The sequence below is a fragment of the Cherax quadricarinatus genome, chromosome 47 (assembly GCF_038502225.1).
Source record: "Cherax quadricarinatus isolate ZL_2023a chromosome 47, ASM3850222v1, whole genome shotgun sequence".
Classification (NCBI taxonomy): Eukaryota; Metazoa; Arthropoda; class Malacostraca; order Decapoda; family Parastacidae; genus Cherax; species Cherax quadricarinatus.
In genome coordinates this window covers 24476822-24497901 of record NC_091338.1, presented here as the reverse complement: position 1 = coordinate 24497901, position 21080 = coordinate 24476822, and the positions used below count along the sequence as shown (strand labels likewise).

The following is a 21080-nucleotide window of genomic DNA, read 5'->3' as shown; positions in this document are numbered from 1 at the left end:
ATCCATTACCCTGGTCACCAATCCAGGGTGAGAATTTCGCTGGGGAGTTAGGATCGAGTGTATCAAGGTCGTTGTGTTTACACCTACCAAGACAACCACTGCTCAGAGTGGTCAAGTTGTGGCTTCACATCCCTGACTTGCCCTTAACTATGTGACTGTTAGGTCCTGATTATGACTAACCCTGATTATGACTAAACCTAACTATGTATAAATCTGGCTATGACTATACCTGATTGTGACTAAACCTGACTATAACCACTCCTGACTATGACTAAACGTTACTACGACCACTTCTGATTGATACCACACCTGACAATGACCACTTCTAGATGCGACCACATCTGACTAGACCAGACTTGGCTGCCACCACACCTGACTATTACCATCACCTTCATCACCGGTTCATCACCCTGGTCACCCATCCATCACCCTGGTCATCCATCCATCACCCTGGTCACCCATCCATCACCCTGGTCACCCATCCATCACCCTGGTCACCCATTCATCACCCTGGTCACCCATTCATCACCCTGGCCACCCATTCATCACCCTGCTCACCCATCCATCACCCTGGTCACAAATCCATTACCCTGGTCACCCATCCATCACATCGGTCACCATCCGTCACCAGGTTATCCATCCATTACCCAGGTCATCAATCCATCACCTGGGTCATTCATCCATCACCCTCGTCATTCATCTATTATCCAGGTCATCCATCCATCACCTGGGTCATCCATCCATCACCCTGGTCATCCATCCATCACCCTGGTCATTCTTCCATCACCCTGGTCATTCATCTATCACCCTGGTCATTCATCCATCACCCTGGTCATTCATCCATCACCCTGGTCACCATCCATTACCATGATCCACCATCCATTACCTTTGTCACTCATCCATCACCCTGGTCACCCATCCATCACCCTAGTCATTCATCCATCACCCTGATTACCCATCCATTACCCTGTTCACTCATCCATCACACCGGTCACCATCCTTCACCCTGCACCCCCATCCATCACCCTGGTCACCCATTCATCACACCAGTTACCATCCAACACCTTGACGTCCATCCGTCACCTTGGACCTTCATCCATTACCCTGGTCACCAATCCATCACACCTGTCGCCATCCTTCACCCTAGACCACCATCCATCACCCTGGACCCCCATCCATTACATTGGTCACCAATCCATCACACTGGTCACCATCCATCACCCTGGACCCCCATCCATCAACCTGGACCCCCATCCATTACATTGGTCATCCATCCATCACCCTCGTCATTCATCAATCACCCTGGTTATCCATCCATCACCCTGGTGATTCATCTATTTCCCTGGTCACCATCCATCATCCTGGTCCCTCATCCATTACCTTGGTCACCCATTCATCACCCTGGTCACATAACCATTACCCTGGTCACCCATCTCTCATTCTGATCGCCCATCCACTACCCTTGTCACCCATCCATCACACCGGTCACCATCCATCACGTTGGACCCCTATCCATTACCCTGGTCACCCATCCATCACCCTGGTCACTTATCCATCACATCCATCACCATACATCACCCTGGTCCCCCATCCATTACCCTGGTCCCCCATCCACTACATCGGTCACCATCCATACCCTGGTCATTCATCCATCACCCTGGTCCCCCATTCACTACATTGGTCACCCATCACCCTGTTCACCCATCCATCACCCTGGTCAGCCTTCCATCACCCTGGTCACCCGTCCATCACATCAGTTACCATCCATCACTCTGGTCACCATCCATTACCCTGGTCCCTCATCCATTAGCTAGGTCATCCATCCATCACCCTTTTAACCCATCCATCACCCTGGTCACCCATCCATCACGTCGGTCACCATCCCTCACCTTGGTCACCCCTCCATTTTCCTTGTCACCCCTCCATCACCCTGGTCACCCGTCCATCACCCTGGTCACCCGTCCATCACCCTGGTCATCCGTCCATCACATCAGTCACCATCCATCACCCTGGTCATTCATTCATTACATTGGTCACCCATCCACCACCCTGGTCACCCATCCATCACCCTGGTCACTTCTCCATCATCCTGGTTACCCTCTATCACCCTGATCATCCCCCATCGCCCTGGTCACACCTACATCACCCTGGTTGCCCCTCCATCACCCTGGTCACCCCTCCATCACCCTGGTCACACCACCTTGGTCACACCTCCATCACCCTGGTCACACCACCTTGGTCACACCTCCATCACCCTGGTCACACCTCCATCACCTTGGTCACTCCTCCATCATCCTGGTCACCCTCCATCACCCTGGTCATCCCCATCTCCCTGGTCACCCCTCCATCACTCTGGTCACCCCTCCATCATCCTGGTCACCCTCCATCACCCTGGTCATCCCCCATCTCCCTGGTCACCCCTTCATCACCCTGGTCACCCCTCCATCACCCTTGTATATCCCTGGTCACTTCTCCATCAACCTAATTACCCATCCTTCACTATCCCATCCAGCTACACACCCGTCTTTTTCTCTCTTATAACCAACATAAATTGAACCTTCAACTGTTGAGCTGTCTTCCCTCACTTTATTCTCAACTCCCTCTCTATACTGTCATCTCCCTCACCTTAATGTCTTCTTAGTCACCCTGCTGCCATTTTAGTCACGCTGCTGTCATCTTAGTCACCCTGGTGTTATCTTAGTCTCCATGCTGTCATTTTTGTCACCCTGCTGTCATCTCCCTGATATTCCTCTCCCTTCTGTCAACTCTGTCACCTGTCATCTCCCTACATTGCTATCATCTATATCACCCTTCCGTCATCTCCCTCATCCTGCTGCTTTCTAACTCAACTGTCATTTCCATCTCCTAGCTGTCATCTTCCACCTGCTGTCATACCAGTCTCGGTGCGTTCATTTTCATCAACTTGGTGTCAACTTTATTCTACTTTTATCTCCATCATCCATTTGTTATCTCCATTACACTTCTGTCACTCCTTTCACCCAGATGTCATCTGCGTCATGTTCCTGTCACCTCCATCATGCTCCTGTCGTCTCCTTCACTCTGCCATAACTTTGAGGTCATCCCCGTCACCCTGCCGTCATTTCCACCACCATGGTGTCATCTTCCATTTCCTGCTGTCATCCCAATTACCCAGTTGTTATCTTCATGCGATAAGCTGTTTTACCATCACCTCGTTGTCATCTCCATGCAAAGAGGACGTTACAGTTTATTCGACGTATGATACCCCAGCCAGTGAACCGACAATTAAGAGTACAGCAATCGGGGCCCTACTGTAATAATTACTGGGTCATCTGCCAATCACAAGAAAGCCCACCAATCCTGTGAAACGATGTCTGCAACTCGTGGATCAGAATAGCCAGACTTCCTTCGAAGATGGTTCTCACTGCATCTCTTGCTTTCAAGTACCATCTTGTAAATATTCGTTATACATAATGTAATTATGTTATTCGGTGAATGAGTACGTGGGTTAAGAATTTATCTCTGCTGTATTTTGTGTTGTGGGTTGTGAGGGAAGGATTCCTCTCCCCTTCCGCATGGAGATTAAATAATATAAGAATCAGGACTGATAAGAAAACAGAAAAAACTCAGATGGGTTTATACACCCATCAATGTACCGCTCAGCTTGAAATTTTCATCGTTCGTATATTCTTCTCATTCGAATTTATGTAATGAGATGGTAAGTCATAATTTGCCAATTTTATTATAAAAATTGTATTTCCCTGAATTAACGGGGAATACCTTTCTCAGATCTTGCAGGACATAAATCACATTACATTATGTCTACCCTCAAAATTATATGACATAATGTTATAATAAAAAATGTAAGATGTTACGTGTAAATTTAATTATTAGAAAGATGTCAGTAATATTTCAGTTATGAAATTTTCAGGTTACTTTTACTTTTAGGTTTGGAGGAGACGCTGAGGGTGGCAGGGGCGAGTGTGGCGTCTGTAGCAGCCAGAACATGGCAGCCTCGATGTTCCGTCATCCTCCTCACAGATGGCAGCACCTCCCCCACCACTGTTTTCATGGTGTGTCAAAACTACTTTGCCGTCATCTGTCCTAAGACACTTCATAGATAGCAACACCTTCCCCACCAGTGTCAGCATTACCACTATCTACGTCCTGACACAAAATACCATTGTTTCTGGTGTGTAAACACCTCTTTACCACCAGTGTCGTGGTACATTTCATAGAAACCACCAATGTCCCCACTACTGCCTTCACGGTGTGTCGAACACTACTTTAACATTACCTTAACTACTAACCTAACATAACCTAACCTAACCTAACCTATGCTTGATTCTTGTAGAATTGCGTGATCCTGTGGATTATAGCGTCATGTGGTTTCCGCTCACCATGAGGCGGACCAAAACAACACGAGTTCGAATCCTCAGCTAGTCTCAGTGTTGTTATTGATTCACTGCTTTAACATATTTATTATAGTAAAATGTTAGAGCCATGAACTTCTAATGTTGACACTGTTCTCAAAGTGTGCTTATGACACATGTATTCTACGATTCCTTTTGTATATTCAACACAAGTAAGTTACTCTCTTATACAGATTAGATATTTGGCTTTCATGTTTTCAGGGTAAAGATGGAGTTGCTCTACGTCTTCTGAACGGTCTAGGTAGCTTAAATATTATTCTGATTATGCTGAGGATATTTGTTAGCTTCAGTAATATCCACTGGAGTCTTCCTATGGACCTGTAATCAGGAATTAGCCCAAGGTGACCTAGACTAGCCGACATTTTCCCTTGATACCATGGCTAATATCAAATAAGTTTTAGCTCATTTTTTTATGGTGGACTGCACCTCTTGAAAGACAGTGATCATCAGGCCACTATCTGCCACGGGAAATTTCGGGACATTATAACTAATGCCCTTCCTTTGAGGTATTATTATAGTACCTACACATCAATGGTCATTACTTATTTCTACTATCCACCATACATGAAATATTACCAGCACTCCCTGAGTGTTTCGTTTTGAATAGGATACTGTAGAGGAATGATGGCTACTGTTGACTCCAGTGTGGAACTCTCTGTTGACTGTTTCAGTGACAAAGAGTACTCAGCTACTTTTACAGTCGCTCTGAGTTACGCTGCTGCACTATGGAAGTTACTGACTAGACTTGGCTCTGGATATCCATTCAATTGCTGATTGTTGCTTGCCGTGCTCGAATGAACTCTAGATATCCATTCAACTTCTCTGGATATCCGTTCAACTGCTCTTTATATCCGTTCAACTTCTCTTGATATCAGTTCAAATGCTGGCTATTACTGTCTATGCTCCACTGAACACTGGATGCCACTACTGCCTGACGCTTCCACCCTCACTACATTGCGTCAATAATCTCGTTATACCTTATTTTGGCAAATATCAGAGACTTTCAACTGACTCTTGCTGCACTAAACTGGCGCATACAAGTGATGTCACTGGTACCTCTGTTTTCTTCAGTAAACCCACAGATCCACTTTCCTCCATTTTTAAAGGGAATTTTAGCCTTTTGCATAACTTGACTCGATTCCAGTCTCCTAACTCATCTAGGTGCGATAAATAACGCATAGTACATGTAGAAGCACTGGAGACCAGGAGAAGTCAACAGTGATTCTAATAGTTCTTTCTGGCTGAATAGCTTCCATTTCGATCATGCTTGTGTGCCCCCGCTCTTGGTAGGGCGTATCCCTGGTGCTGTCCCATGTGATGGCGTTCCATCCTAAGGGATACTTACTCTCCATCCCCTTTCCCTTGGAATTATCAGCATTTTGGACGTGATCCTCTTGGTCACTGTACAAAGAGAAACTTCTTCCATGATTCAGTGGCACAATTCATATCCAACAGTACTATTTTATCTATGGAACGTGTAATGATCACCCCTTACTCCCTGCTCAAGACTTTCAATGTTTGGATTGTACCATATTTGTCTGGACAGGGTTCACTGACGTTACCTGAAGGCCATCTCGTCCTGGGACTGTCACTGTCAAGGGGCAATATACCTAGGTAAGATTTGTCAGGAAACAGGATAAGTGTTTCCTAACGCGGGTCTTCGTCAGATGATGACCCGCCGTTGGAGCTTTCGGTCATCTGACCGAGGCCTTCCGCTGGCTTACCGGTCCATCCCTTTAAAAAATATGGTCAGTTATAACCCTTTAGTTAAATTCTAATTAAGAGCACTATACTAGTAGTCTGGAGCAGTTACTCTAGTCATTTTGCACAGCTCCCACACTAAAATATTGTTTCCGTGAACTTGAGAGATAATTAACTCTTCCTCACATAAGACCATTATTTTGTTTTATTTATCTGAATAAATATAACACTTAGCACTTCAGGGATATTATTGTGAAAATCAAACAAAAAGTTTAGTTGATTTACCGATATTTGTAAGTTTGAAGGGGTGAGGTGGGGGTGTGAAAACGTTATGAGAAAGGCGGGGGGGGGGGATAATGTAATGTGATACTCGCCTGCATGCAGGCTTGGCAAACTTTCAAGTAACAATGCCCGTGCCCCGTGGCCTGGTGGCTAAAGCTCTCGCTGCACACGAGTGTCTGGGTTCGATTCCCAGCGAGGGTAGACACATTGGGCGTGTTTCTTTACAACGGTTGTCTATGTTCACTTATCAGCAAAATGGGTACCTTGGAGCTAGTCGACTGGTGTGGGTCGCATCGTGGGACAAAACTGACCTAATTTGCCCGAAATGCTCTGCATAACAAGCGGCTTTCTATATAGTAGTATGTCAGTGATGTCAGCTAGGACTGTATACCTTGTACTTGTAGTAAATAAAGATATTATTAATGTGATTAATTTAACAGTAGAGAAAATAAATTAATATTCAGTGTCTTGCATAAGTATAAAGTTAAACGAAGCTAAAGATGTAATTTAAGTAACCTAGTATTTCGAGTATGTAGTCTAAAAGCCTATACATTACAACACCTGTACCACGTTTGAGTGTGGAGACAGCCTAGCGTCAGGAGACAGTTGACTAGTCGCTCATCACTAGAAGAGGACGAAGTATTCACCTTACCTCTTGACACTTGGACACACATTAGTTCTCGTAAAACAAGGGTCACTTTCACTCACAGATAATCAATTGCAGGATATTCGGTCTCTTGTCTTGCTATGACAGGTGTATACTATACTTAAGTATATTAAATAATATATCTTCGTGACACTCCACTTTGCATTATCAATCCTAGCTATGAGCATACTATGGGTATTTTAGTGAAAAACAATGCCATGTGACACTGATTCAGCTTCTGTAGGTTAGCTACAAAGTTACTGCCATTATCGGAGATCATGACATGCGGACAAGATCTTCTGGGTAACGAATAATTCCGCTGTTATGTCTGTAGCTGCCTAATGATGTATTGTCCTAGTAATGGTAATTTTGAAGGCACGTTAACCCTCTTATCGGTACTTTGTTAGGCGTCTTGGACAAAGTAATGGAACCGGTGTGATCAGTTCCTGTTACTTCAAGTGATTTTTCTGTGATGGAAGCGTTGAACTGGAAAAGTGCGAATGAAAGGAAGGGTCCAAGGGTTAACTCATGTTACTTAACTTCCAAGGATGACCCTCGTGTGTTTAGTGCTTTTTTTGAATAATAATCAACCTCAAAGATCCTATTTACCTTATCAAGATTCTGATTTTGGGTCAGTTTTTTATCTTGACCCCTCTCATCTGTACCAATAATAGTGTAACACTGGCGGTAACACTGGCATGTAACAGTCAGATGACATGCTCGGGCGGTATCTGTCCGTAATCATGTGATCATGCCTGTGGTCATAAATGACACTGACAAATGTCATAAGAATCACAACGTAGCAACAATTTATTGCAATAAAAAAGAAGCGATAAACCCACTAGGATCATACAGCGCTACCTAGCAAAAAACTATAGGCCCTAACATATTTACCAAGTTTGGCGTAGCTAGCTTCAGATGTTCGTTTTTTAGACTTTCGACGCTTTCACTTAAACCTTTCTTGATGTGATTAAGAAGACTATCCACTACTACAGCGGATACTAATTAATACTTCGTAAAGCGGATACTGATTAATATTTCTCTAATCTGACAAAGCGGATCTTCTAACAAATGTTCTTCGAGATCCTTGATCAAATAGTGCTTGCTAGCTATACATTTTCCTTTATGGATCATGTCCACCCTAAGCAGCTACAGATATTACAACTTCGCTTATCCAGTTACTTCTAAGGTCACTAACAATACGCTTTTAAAACTATATAGTGAACTTAGATGCATTAGGTACTTTAGGACTTGGTGCTGAATAACGGACGCCTGCTTGACACCGACTGCATTGACGCAGTGTAGTGTCACAATCACGGATCAAGCAGTGAGCAAACTGCATCAAGAATTTCATTTTTATTATGGGATTCTGTCCCCTAAATTGTTCATTCCTTTCAGCTGTAAGTCAGGTCTTGGAGCCGCCTTCAGAATTTGGTAATTTGTTGGGAGGTATTGGATCGTATCGATCGGCTTCAGCAAATCCCCATAACTATATCTCTTGTCATTAGATGGTACTATTACTTGCTTCAATTGTTGTTTTTTTTTCATTATAGGAACTGCAAGGGTTGGGAGCGTCCTGGGGGTTGACGGTGTTTGAGGTGGAAGCAGGAAGCAATAGCCCCAATCTGACTGAGGCGAAGCTGTCGCGAGTGATTGCCCAGGCTCGCCAGGTAGGACTTTTGCATTAATAGTAAACAGGTCAGTTACAATGATGCAAACAACAACAAAAACAGCCATTGAGAACCACATTGCTTGCCGTGTCAACAGGTACGGCAGACGTCGTGGTGTGTGACGGTGATGGTGGTGAGTGATGACTCCATCTTCCTGGCAGCTTCCGCTAAGTGGGCTCTCAAGGGCCGCCTCCTCTTGTGGTCCACTCGGTTTCTGGCCATCACTCGCCGACCTCTATCAGACCTCTGTCACCTCTACACCTCTTTCTCCATGATGAACGCCATGTTGCTCATTCTGGATGCCTCCTCCACGTAATGATCAGCTTGGTTCTTAGCTCTTCTCCATGAATTATATGAAACTAAATTAGTTTCTGTTGCTCTGGGATCTGAGAACTGTATCCCGTATTCCATAACTCTGTGCCGCAGTGCACTGTATTTGTACACTGCTTCCTATTGGTGAGCCATGACTCGATTCATGACCACACTTTTCCCCCAATGCCATGAGCTGCCACTTTCTTTAACAGTCTCTGGTGCGGTACTCTATCACAAGCCTTACTAAAATCAAAATAAACAATATAAAATTCTTTAACTGTATTTGCACAAGTGCAAATACAGTTAAATGTGTTGAAGATCTGAAACTAATTAAAAGTGGAATTCATAGGTTATCACATGGAAACCGCTGTGTAAATTTCTTTAATAAAAATGGTATACTAGAAAATACTGAGACAAAACACCGGCCTTGATCCAAGACTGAAGTCATACTTTATTTTTACTTCCAAAATTCGAAATGCTAAATTAAACAATTAACACTGAGTTTGGAGCAGCTCAAAAGAGGCATTATCAAGTTAATTATTAGTGGTGAAGAGCTGAGTCCATTCAGATGAGGCACACACCACTTAGTATATCAACACTAGTTATTTAATTTTCCTGATTTCTTTCAATGCATTAGGTAAATTAGGACCAACAAAGGCAAAAATCAATCCAAATTTTCCCTATATGTAGGCATAAGTAGGTAATTAAGTAATTTAATTAAGTAATTTAAGTAGGTAATTAAGTTAAATTTCAGGGGACACCGATATTATGGGCACATAAAAGTACGTTGTATAAGTAACTTAACATGACCCAGTAAAATCAAACACTGTTCAGAAAAGAGATTCTTCAGTTATTTTACAGAAGTAAATTAATTTAATAATATTTGCAAATAAGACTTTGCACACCCTAAAATCAAGGGGAAACTTTCTTTGAGGAAAACACTTCAGCACTACAAGTTTGTAGCCGACCAAAAGATGCATTCTCCAGTTATTGCACATTATCCGTCAAAATTTGAACCTACGTAACTTATACCGTACATCAGCTAAAATTTGATGCAATTCAGAATCGTGTCTTCATCATAGGAAGCGATAAACCCATAGGGGTTATACTTCTCTTGTTATGAAAGAAATACAAATGAAAATGTGGTTCAAGAAAAAAAATTGGGAACCACTTAAATATTCCCTTTTAGGTATACTTAATATGTTGCATAAATTACTTTTCATACACTGTGCAAAAAGTGGAAAACTGGACGACTTTCAGCAGTTATATACCTAAGTTTTGTTCAAGCTTTTTGGTAAAATACACAAAAGCATTCTGATTATTGATTTTAACTGGAAAGTCAGGGGTCACTGTTGTTGCTTGCAGATTGACCAATGGCAGCACACGGTATTTTTTTTTCTTTATACCTTTCCAATACCACATGGCATACAGCACCAGTGAACGGGAATCTAAATGATGAAAACCCACGTCAAATGATTTCCTCCCGATGAATACATGGAGAAAATAACTTTAGACAAATTACACTCTTACATGAAGTGATGGTTGATACTTAAACTAATTGTCCCGACAAACCACAGTGTAAGACTTTTTTTTTTTTAAACCCACAGTAGTGAGACTGAAATAATTTCGTACCTTGTTGATATGTCACTACAGGTGTAGTGTGTACGTACACCTGCCGTACAGCCCCTTGGAGACACAGGTGGTGCAAGTGGCCAGCTGGTCGCCCCATCACAGCCTCACCCTCCACACTCATCTCCAGCTCTTCCCTGAGAAGTTCTCAAGGTAACTCCAGACGTTACTCACAGCAAGAAATCTTAATTAACAACAAAATGTATTCATGTAAACACTATAGGGTATATACACCAGATAATATACAACACTCGGTATTTATACGCTTAGACTTACACAACTCTCGGTGAATATACATATAAAAAATTGACAGTGTATATCCAATGATGTATAACTTTCGGTGTATATACAGCGAGAGTTACACATTGTTTACCTTCCAGCTATTTCTAAGAACACTTCACCGATACGTTGCTCAGGTACTATTGACACAAAAGACAGTCTTGCGTTGTGCTTCTGTTAAATGTTCAATGATGTATATACAATATGTATGTGTGTAGGTTTACGTATTCACACATTATTATATATGCATGTGAATTTGATAGGGAAGTGCCAAAGTATCGGCGGGTATCGGCTATTTTTATGGCATCGGTATCGCCTTCAAACAGCCCATACAAGCCGATACTTTCTAAGCTATTAATATTATTGTGTGCTTTAAAATATTAACATTAACACTTTACCTCACACACACACACACACACACACACACACACACACACACACACACACACACACACCCACCCACCACCCCTTCACCACAATCCCCACCACCAATTCAACCCCCAATGGGCCCTCTGCTCCCACCTCACACATCACAGACCCCACCCCCACAGCAACCCCTATAGGCTCCGGCCAGAGCACTTGCTCCCCCAAACCCACCATTGTCCCCGGACCACAGTTATAGAAAAGAAGTTGAAGGTTTGGTACACGAACGCGGATGGAATAACGATTAAATGTGAAGAGTGGCATTAAAGAATCAAGGAGATGTCCCCAGACATCATAGCAGTCACAGAAACAAAACTCACGGGGACAATAACAGACGCAATCTTTCCACCGGATATCAGATCCAGAGGAAGGATAGAAGGAGCAGAGGGGAAGGCGGGGTCGCACTGCTCATTAAAAACCGATAGGGTTATCGGGAAATGGAAGGAATGGACGATACTGGAGAAAGGGATTACATAGTAGGTACAGTTCAGTCAGGGGAACATAAGGTAGTTATTGCAGTGATGTATAACTCACCACAGAACTGCAGGAGGCAGAGAGAGGAATATGATGAGTGCAACAGAGCAATGGTGGACACACTGGCTGAGGTGGCTAGAAGAGCTCACTCGAGTAGAGCAAAGTTACTGGTTATGGGCGACGTCAACCACAGGGAGATTGGGAAAACCTGGAGCCGCATGGGGGGTCCTGAAACATGGAGAGCCAAGATGAGGGATGTGGTACCGGAAAACCTCATGCTAAGGACACTACCTCATGTTAAGGACACTACCAGAAAGAGAGAAGATGAACCAGCAAGACTGGACCTTGTGTTCACCCTGAGTAGCTCAGACATCGAGGACATCACATATGAAAGGCCCCTTGAAGCTAGCGACCACGTGGTTCTGAGCTTTGAATACACCATAGAGCTACAAGTGGAGAGGGCAACAGGAGTAGTAAGGTATTACAGAGTACTGTTAAAAACAATATTTATATAAAATAACGCTCCATATGTCATTTTCCGTATAGTATACGGAAAGTGGACCTGTATTATTCCCTGTAAGTGAACGCGTTTTGTTCCTGTCAGTCAGGCAGTGGCCCGGACAGGAGCAGATGAGAGGTGTGTTTAGTTCAGTGCGAGATGGGTGGTGACGGGGTGAAGCCATCATGTTTGGGCGGTAGTCTCAGTAGGCAATTTTGGTAAGTTTTTTAGTGTATTTTCTGGTGCTCTTATGTTTATTTGTAAGGCTCTAGTATGCAGAGGCCTGTTTATGCGAGAGTACTGTATGGTGATTTTCCAGCTGGTAATTAGTCTACCAGGTAGAAGTGAAGAGGGGTGTGTGTATGTCATGAAGCCTCCCTGTTCATAAATGTTCATTTATTTTGTTTAACTCATTAGTAGGAGTGTGCTAGTGAGCTAATGTGAACTGGAGTGTGGTGGTTACTATTAATATAGATATATTTTTATATAGGTGAATTGTGTTCTTATACAACGTTAATTATTTGCACTCATGCTTAATTATGAGTACATGCTGGCCCAAGATTCGCTGTGTTTTCAGAATAATTTTATAAACCCTAGACAGCAGTGTAAGCAGCCTTTAGGAGCCAGGAACATTATATTTAAGTTACGACATCAAAGTCGTAACATAATGGAAAAGCCAAACTATAAAAGGGGGGACTACACTAATATGAGGACATTCCTGCAAGAGGTTCAGTGGGAAAGAAAGTTGGTAGGAAAGTCAGTAAACGAAACGATGACTATGTAACAACAAAATACAAGGGTAACAGAAATAATGGGAAGGCCAGAATGAGCCCTTGGTTTACCCGAAGGTATAGGGAGGCAAAAACTAAGTGTGCTAGAGAATGGAAAAAGCACAGAAAGCAAAGGGCCCAGAAAAATAAAGAGATTAGTCGACGAGCCAGAAACAAGTATGCACAGATAAGGGGGGGGGGCCCAGCGACAGTACGAAAACGATATAGAATCCAAAGTCAAGTCTGACCCGAAACTGCTCTACAGCCACATCAGGAAGAAGACAACAGTCAAGGACCAGGTAATCAGGCCGAGGAAAGAAGCTGGGGAACTCACAAGAAACAACCAAGAAATATGAGGAGCTCAACACGAGATTTCAGGAAGTATTCACAGTGGAGGCAGAAGGAACACTGGAAAGACAAAACAGAGGGGTACACCAACAAGGCACATACCAGCAAGTGTTGGAGGAATTACACACAACTGATGAGGAGGTGAAGAAGTTTCTAAGTAACCTTCATACCTCAAAGGTGGTGGGGCCGGATATCTCTCCGTGGGTCCTTAGAGAGGGAGCAGAGACACTGTGTGTGCCACTAACAACAATCTTCAACAGATCCCTACAAACTGGGCAACTACCTGAGGTATGGAAGACGGCAAATGTGAGCCCCATCTTTAAGAAAGAGGACAAAAACGAAGCACTAAACTATAGACCAGTGTCACTGACGTGTATAGTATGCAAAGTCATGGAGAAGATTATCAGGAGGAGAGTGGTGAAGCACCTGGAACGGAACAAGGTTATAAACGACAGCCAGCACGGATTCATGGAAGGCAAATTATTTTTTTATTATCACACTGGCCGATTCCCACCAAGGCAGGGTGGCCCGAAAAAGAAAAACTTTCACCATCATTCACTCCATCACTGTCTTGCCAGAAGGGTGCTTTACACTACAGTTTTTAAACTGCAACATTAACACCCCTCCTTCAGAGTGCAGGCACTGTACTTCCCATCTCCAGGACTCAAGTCCGGCCTGCCGGTTTCCCTGAACCCCTTCATAAATGTTACTTTGCTCACACTCCAACAGCACGTCAAGTATTAAAAACCATTTGTCTCCATTCACTCCTATCTAACACGCTCACGCATTCCTGCTGGAAGTCCAAGCTCCTCGCACACAAAACCTCCTTTACCCCCTCCCTCCAACCTTTCCTAGGCCGACCCCTACTCCGCCTTCCTTCCACTACAGACTGATACACTCTTGAAGTCACTCTGTTTCGCTCCATTCTCTCTACATGACCGAACCACCTCAACAACCCTTCCTCAGCCCTCTGGACAACAGTTTTGGTAATCCTGCACCTCCTCTTAACTTCCAAACTACGAATTCTCTGCATTATATTCACACTGCACATTGCCCTCAGACATGACATCTCCACTGCCTCCAGCCTTCTCCTCGCTGCAACATTCATCACCCATGCTTCACACCCATATAAGAGCGTTGGTAAAACTACACTCTGATACATTCCCCTCTTTGCCTCCAAGGACAAAGTTCTTTGTCTCCACAGACTCCTAAGTGCACCACTCACCCTTTTCCCCTCATCAGTTCTATGATTCACCTCATCTTTCATAGACCCATCCGCTGACACGTCCACTCCCAAATATCTGAATACATTCATCTCCTCCATACTCTCTCCCTCCAATCTGATATCCAATCTTTCATCACCTAATCTTTTTGTTATCCTCATAACCTTACTCTTTCCTGTATTCACTTTTAATTTTCTTCTTTTGCACACCCTACCAAATTCATCCACCAATCTCTGCAACTTCTCTTCAGAATCTCCCTAGAGCACAGTGTCATCAGCAAAGAGCAACTGTGACAACTCCCACTTTATGTGTGATTCTTTATCTTTTAACTCCACGCCTCTTGCCAAGACCCTCGCATTTACTTCTCTTACAACCCCATCTATAAATATATTAAACAACCACGGTGACATCACACATCCTTGTCTAAGGCCTACTTTTACTGGGAAATAATTTCCCTCTTTCCTACATACTCTAACTTGAGCCTCACTATCCTCGTAAAAACTCTTCACTGCTTTCAGTAACCTACCTCCTACACCATACACCTGCAACATCTGCCACATTGCCCCCCTATCCACCCTGTCATACGCCTTTTCCAAATCCATAAATGCCACAAAGACCTCTTTAGCCTTATCTAAATACTGTTCACTTATATGTTTCACTGTAAACTCCTGGTCCACATACCACCTACCTTTCCTATAGCCTCCTTGTTCATCTGCTATTCTATTCTCCGAAGGCAAATTATGAGTCACAAACCTACTGAAGTTTTATGACAAGGTAACTGAAGTAAGACATGAGAGCGAGGGGAGGGTCGATTGCATTTTCTTGGACTGCAAGAAGGCCTTCGGAACAGCTCCTCACAAGAGATTAGTGCAGAAGCTAGAGGATCAGGCACGTATAACAGGAAGGGCACGGCAATGGATTGGAAAATACCTGACAGAGAGGCAACAGCGAGTCATGGTACATGATGAGGTATCACAGTGGGCGCCTACGACGAGCGGGGTCCCACAGAGGTCAGTCCTAGGACCAGTGATATTCTTAGTGTATGTGAATGACATGACGGAAGGGATAGACTCAGAAGTGTTCTTATTTTTAGATGATGTGAAGTTAACGAGGAAAATTAAATCAGATGCGGACCAAACAGGTTTACAAAGAGACCTGGACAGGCTGGACGCGTGGTGCAGCAACTGGCTCCTAGAACTTAACCCTGCCAAATGCAAAGTCAGAGTATAGGCTAGGAGACCAAAGACTGTAAACCTCACTCAAGGAGAAAGATCTGGAGGTGAGTGTAACACCGAGCATGTCGCCGGAAGCCCACATTAACCAAGTAACTGCTGCGGCATACGGGCGCCTGGCAAACCTGAGAATAGCGTTCCGATACCTCAGTAAGGAATCGTTCAAGACTCTATACACTGTGTACGTCAGACCCATACTGGGGTATGCAGCACCAGTTTGGAACCCACACCTGCTCAAGCACGTCAAGAAATTAGAGAAAGTGCAAAGGTTTGCAACAAGGCTGGTTCCAGAGCTAAAGGGAATGTCCTACGAAGAAAGGTTAAGGGAAATCGGTCTGACGACACTGGAGGACAGGAGGGTCAGGGGTGACATGATAACCACATACACAATATTGTGTGGGATAGATAAGGTGGACAGAGACAAGGTGTTCCAGAGATGGGACACGGAAACAAGGGGTCACAATTGGAAGTTGAAGACTCAGATGAGTCAATGGGATGTTAGTAAGTATTTCTTCAGCCACAGAGTTGTTAGGAAGTGGAATAGTCTGGGTAGTGATGTACTGGAGGCAGGAACTATACGTAGTTTTAAGACGAGGTATGATAAAGCTCATGAAGCAGGGAGAGGGAGGATCCAGTAGCGGTCAGTGAAGTGGCGGGGCCAGGAGCTGAGTATCGACCCTTGCAACCACAATTAGGTGAGCACAATTGAGTACACACTCAAACACACATGCACACACACACACACACACACACACACACACACACACACACACACACACACACACACACACACACACACACACACACAGTAGCGATCAGTGAAGAGGCTTGGCCAGGAGCTATGAATCGACCCCTGCATCCACAAATAGGTGAGTACATACACTTACGCACACACACGCACACATACACGCGCATGTATGTGTGCAAGTACTTACCTATATTAACTCACCAACATGTGTTTGTAGTGGTCGAGATTTAGCACCTGGTCCCGTCTCAATTTACAGCTTGCCAGATTCGCTCCTTTCTAGCTTAATGAACCTTATTGTGCCTGTTCTTATTATCTATCAAGCCTGCCTTCACCACTTCGTCGACCACACCAAGGCTGAAGAAGGACTTCCTGATATTCCTGTTACACATCCGTGACTTTTACTTCTCATCTGTGCCCCATAGTGCCTGTTTTCCGCCTCTCAAACAGCCTATTCCTGTCTACCTTATACATTCGAGTATTTTGTATGTTATGATCATGTCTCCCGTGGTTATTGTGTCTTCCTGCATCGTTAGTTTCAATTTCTTCAGCCTCTCCTTGTAAATCCTATCCCTCAGTTATGAAACTAGGGTCATTACATTCCTCTGCATTTTCTCCAGATTCTTAACGTGCTTATTTAGGTGTGGGTTCCATGCTGGTGCTGCGCACTCCACGAAGGGTTTGGCATATGTTATAAAAGGGCCCAGAATGACTATATTGAGATTCATAAAAGCTTCTCTTAGAAGAAACTGGCGAGCATGAATTGCAGAGGATATTCAGTTAACGTGATCCTCCAGCGATATGCAGACACTATTCTCATCCATAGGTTTTTTTTTTTCTTTAAGTGAGATCTGCTCCCTTTGTCCCTTCGAGTTTGTACTCAATATCCAGTCTTCTTGACCCTTCTACAGTCTTCGTAATCTTGCACTTGCTGAGGATGTATTCAAGCAGCTATTTATCTAACTAATTTTGCAGGGTTTTAAGATCCATTTGTAACCTATCCTGGTCCTCATTTGTTTCTATTCTACTTACTTTTGCAGCTTAAGCAAGCATGTATATATCTGATTCAATCCCGTCTGGTATGTCATTCGCAAAAACCAGAGAAAGTACTGGTCCTAATACCGATCCTTGCGGAAACACTCTTATTACTGTTATTACTCTTCCCTGAAAATTATTTGCTTCCTTGGCCTATGGTACCCCTTGATCCACCTAACTGCATTCCCTGTTATTCTTGACTGTACTTCAAGCTTTTTTCCAAGTCTATTGTGGGGTGTACTCTCAGATTCCTTCTTAAAATCTACGAAATGCAATTCACCCACCCCTCTCTTTCTTGTCGAACTTCTGCTATGTCAAAGAATGTCAACAGACCGGTAAGACAAGATTTGCCATTCCTATACCCTGAGTGATTACTGTTCATTATTTTGCTATTATAATCTTGGAGAAGTTGTAAACTTGTAGGGGTCATAAAGGATCTGAGGAATGGTAGGCTATCATGTTTGATCCAAAAAAGAAGTAATAATAATAATAATAATAATAATAATAATAATAATAATAATAATAATATTATTATTATTATTATTATTATTATTATTATTATTATTATTATTAATAATAATAAAGCAACAAAAACAATGATAATTATATTATAAAAAAAATTACTATAATACTGTTGTCACTACCTTGATCAGGCTGGAGTATGGTCCTCAGTTAGTGGTGGCAGCAGAGGAGTTCCCACCTCACGTTATAAAGGACAAAATCAACGTATTCAGTGGACCACTGGTAAACTTCCTGAACCTGCTAGCTCACTACATCAATTTTACGTAGGTTAATGGCAGCCCTCGCTATTCTCTACCAGTTTATTAGTTATTTATACAGGCTACTGACTTTACAAGAGTCGGTAAGGCTGTAATTCATTGAAACAGTAACATTAAGAATGATTTATTCCATAAAATAAGAGTTAAACTCTTTCTGCATACAAAGATTTAAAAATCCTATTGTAAAAACCCTGTATGTAGTGGTAAATATTTATATCAATAGGTATACATTTTCGCGACCACCGGATGGCGCCTGGGGCGTCAAGCGGCCTGATGGCTCCTGGAGTGGCATGGTTGGCATGGTTGGTAGGCAGGTGAGTGAGGCTGAGTCAAACATAGTAGATAGGTAGATGAGTGTAGCTGAGTACAATATGACAGTGTGGTGAGTGTGACAGTCCAGGTGAGTCAAACATGGTGGACACCTGTCCACCGTGTTTGAGAGAGGCTCATTGTAACACAGTAAAAGCAAGTGAGTGAAGTAGAGTCCAACTTGGTAGACAAAGAGGTTTTTGATCCACTTTCAATTATAGCCTTTTATCCAGGGTCTAGAAATACTACTTGTTAACGAGACATTTATAAATTTTAAAAAGGCTTTCCCCCTATATTTCTAAAATGTTGTTTAAATTTTTGCCTGATTCTGTTTATCCGTCAGTTTATGTATTTAACTGAGAAATCCCCCCCAAAAAAATCACAGCCAGGTAACTAAATTCTTCACATCCCTTCAATAACCAGAGCGATATTTAACTCACTGGATGAGCTTATTGCTTAGTTTCTGTTTCTTTAGTTATTCAAGGGTTCCAGTTCACTATTATGTTGCAAACTAAATTCCAATTTACTTTACATTTTTTTTAAATACACTCCTCTCACACGTCACTTTTGTCGTTGATTTTTATTCTCTGTATTTTATATTTTAATTTGAATTGGATATTCTATTTGGACATCCTCTTTGTTATTCAATTACAAAGTTTCTTTCTCCTTGTTTTGGCATATTCTGTTATGGCGTCGATTATTCTCTTCAGTTTTTGCTCTCGGAAGCTTTATCATTTATTTATAATTTATTTATAATATTTATCATTTATTTATAATATTTTATTATTTTTACTTTATATGAAATAATGTCTTTAATGACCATTATTTTGTAATAAAGTTAAAGACATTAGCTTTAATTTGCTTTCTTCAAACCACTGCTTGCAACACAAGTATTTATTTTAATAGTAAAAGTCCTTGTAATGTGCAATATTTATCATGTAGATAAATCAGTCCATCAATCTTTTCAAGATTGATGGACTGATTACATCAACTTAAGGTTGAGGGACTGATCACCTCGAATTTCTCTTGTTTTTCACCATTCTCCTTTGTATTGACTGATGAAGCCACTGTGTGGCGAAACGTTTCCTCATTAATTAAAGATACCCAAGTGTTGCACATGTGTCTAATTTATCACTATTTATCATAAACTGTGGCTGCTCTTAATGTTTGCGTGTGGGATGACACAGGAGGCGGATCTTGGTCTTGGCCCTTTTGGTGTGAGCGCCGTTCGTGCCGAGATGGTCGACTTTATGAGGTCGTTTTTGGTCGACTATTTACGTATCATGGGAGGTCGAGGACGACCTGAAGTGGACCCCTGGGGCTTCCTGCTCCCTCTAGAGCCACGGGTGTGGACGTTCCTCCTAGTTACGTTATTCGTGCTGCTAGGAACTTCGTTAGTCCTGTCCTTGTACTTCCCTCGTCACGATACCAATCTTGCCAGCCAGGTCACTACTAACTTTGGTTTATATGTACGCGCTTTGTTCCAACAAGGTAAGTATTATTTGTATTAATTTTCGTAAGAACAGAGGTGTTTCTTTGTTGTTTATTATGATTTACAATAGAGATGGAACAATGCGACAGTAATTGCATGAAAAAAATTAAGGGTCTCAATCCTATATTTTGGTGATTGTCAGATAATCACCAAAATATATATACAATGGCAGCACAGCTAGTACAATGGCGACACAACTCTGCCGTCATTGCACCAGGAATCAGCCAACACTGCCGCCTCTCTTATTTTCCAAGTAGGAAAATAATTTGAGGAAACTGATGGCCATTCTGACGAAATATCCCTCTTTACGATAACCTAATCTACACGAGTAAAGGGAAAAGGGACACATGCAAGTGCTAGTAACCCATTTTCTGTATGAGTTACTGTAAAGACAAGGAAAGAAGTTTTTCTGTTTGAATCTGCATGAGAGTAGTACAAATAATAAAAATCTGATTGCTAATGTTAAGAATGTAAGAAGCTGGATGCCAAGGTACTAAGCAAAACAAATGTAAAAGGAGTGGGAGATTTTCAAAAGGGATTGAGTAAATGGGGTTAAATTGGGTGTACCTTGCAAAACTTGATCTACATAAAGAGGAATGGCAGTAATTTTAAATGATAAACGTAAGGAAAGAGAAAAATATGGTATAAATGTGTAAAATTAAGAATTATTTGGCTTAGAATAAAGGTGAGATGTGAGAAATGGGTTAGAGTAAGTGTTTTTGCTTCAGAGAAGGTGATGTGTGTACAAGACTGAGAGACTTTGGGACGAATTAAGCGGATGTTTAGGAACATTTGGCCCAAGTGAGGGAATCTAATTGTG

General features: G+C 42.6%; 1 protein-coding gene across 1 annotated transcript in view; it reads left to right on the top strand.

Annotated features, from left to right (window-relative positions):
- LOC128696576 (glutamate receptor 4-like) overlaps window positions 1–21080 on the top strand; it is a 74482-nt gene that overhangs the window by 28582 nt on the left and 24820 nt on the right. The window contains exons 5-12 of the mRNA XM_053787898.2: window positions 3928–4052; window positions 8595–8711; window positions 8809–9023; window positions 10287–10298; window positions 10677–10805; window positions 18334–18465; window positions 18683–18773; window positions 19956–20259. Of these exons, the coding sequence (XP_053643873.2) occupies window positions 3928–4052; window positions 8595–8711; window positions 8809–9023; window positions 10287–10298; window positions 10677–10805; window positions 18334–18465; window positions 18683–18773; window positions 19956–20259 (1125 nt within the window). The remainder of the gene's footprint in view (window positions 1–3927; window positions 4053–8594; window positions 8712–8808; window positions 9024–10286; window positions 10299–10676; window positions 10806–18333; window positions 18466–18682; window positions 18774–19955; window positions 20260–21080) is intronic.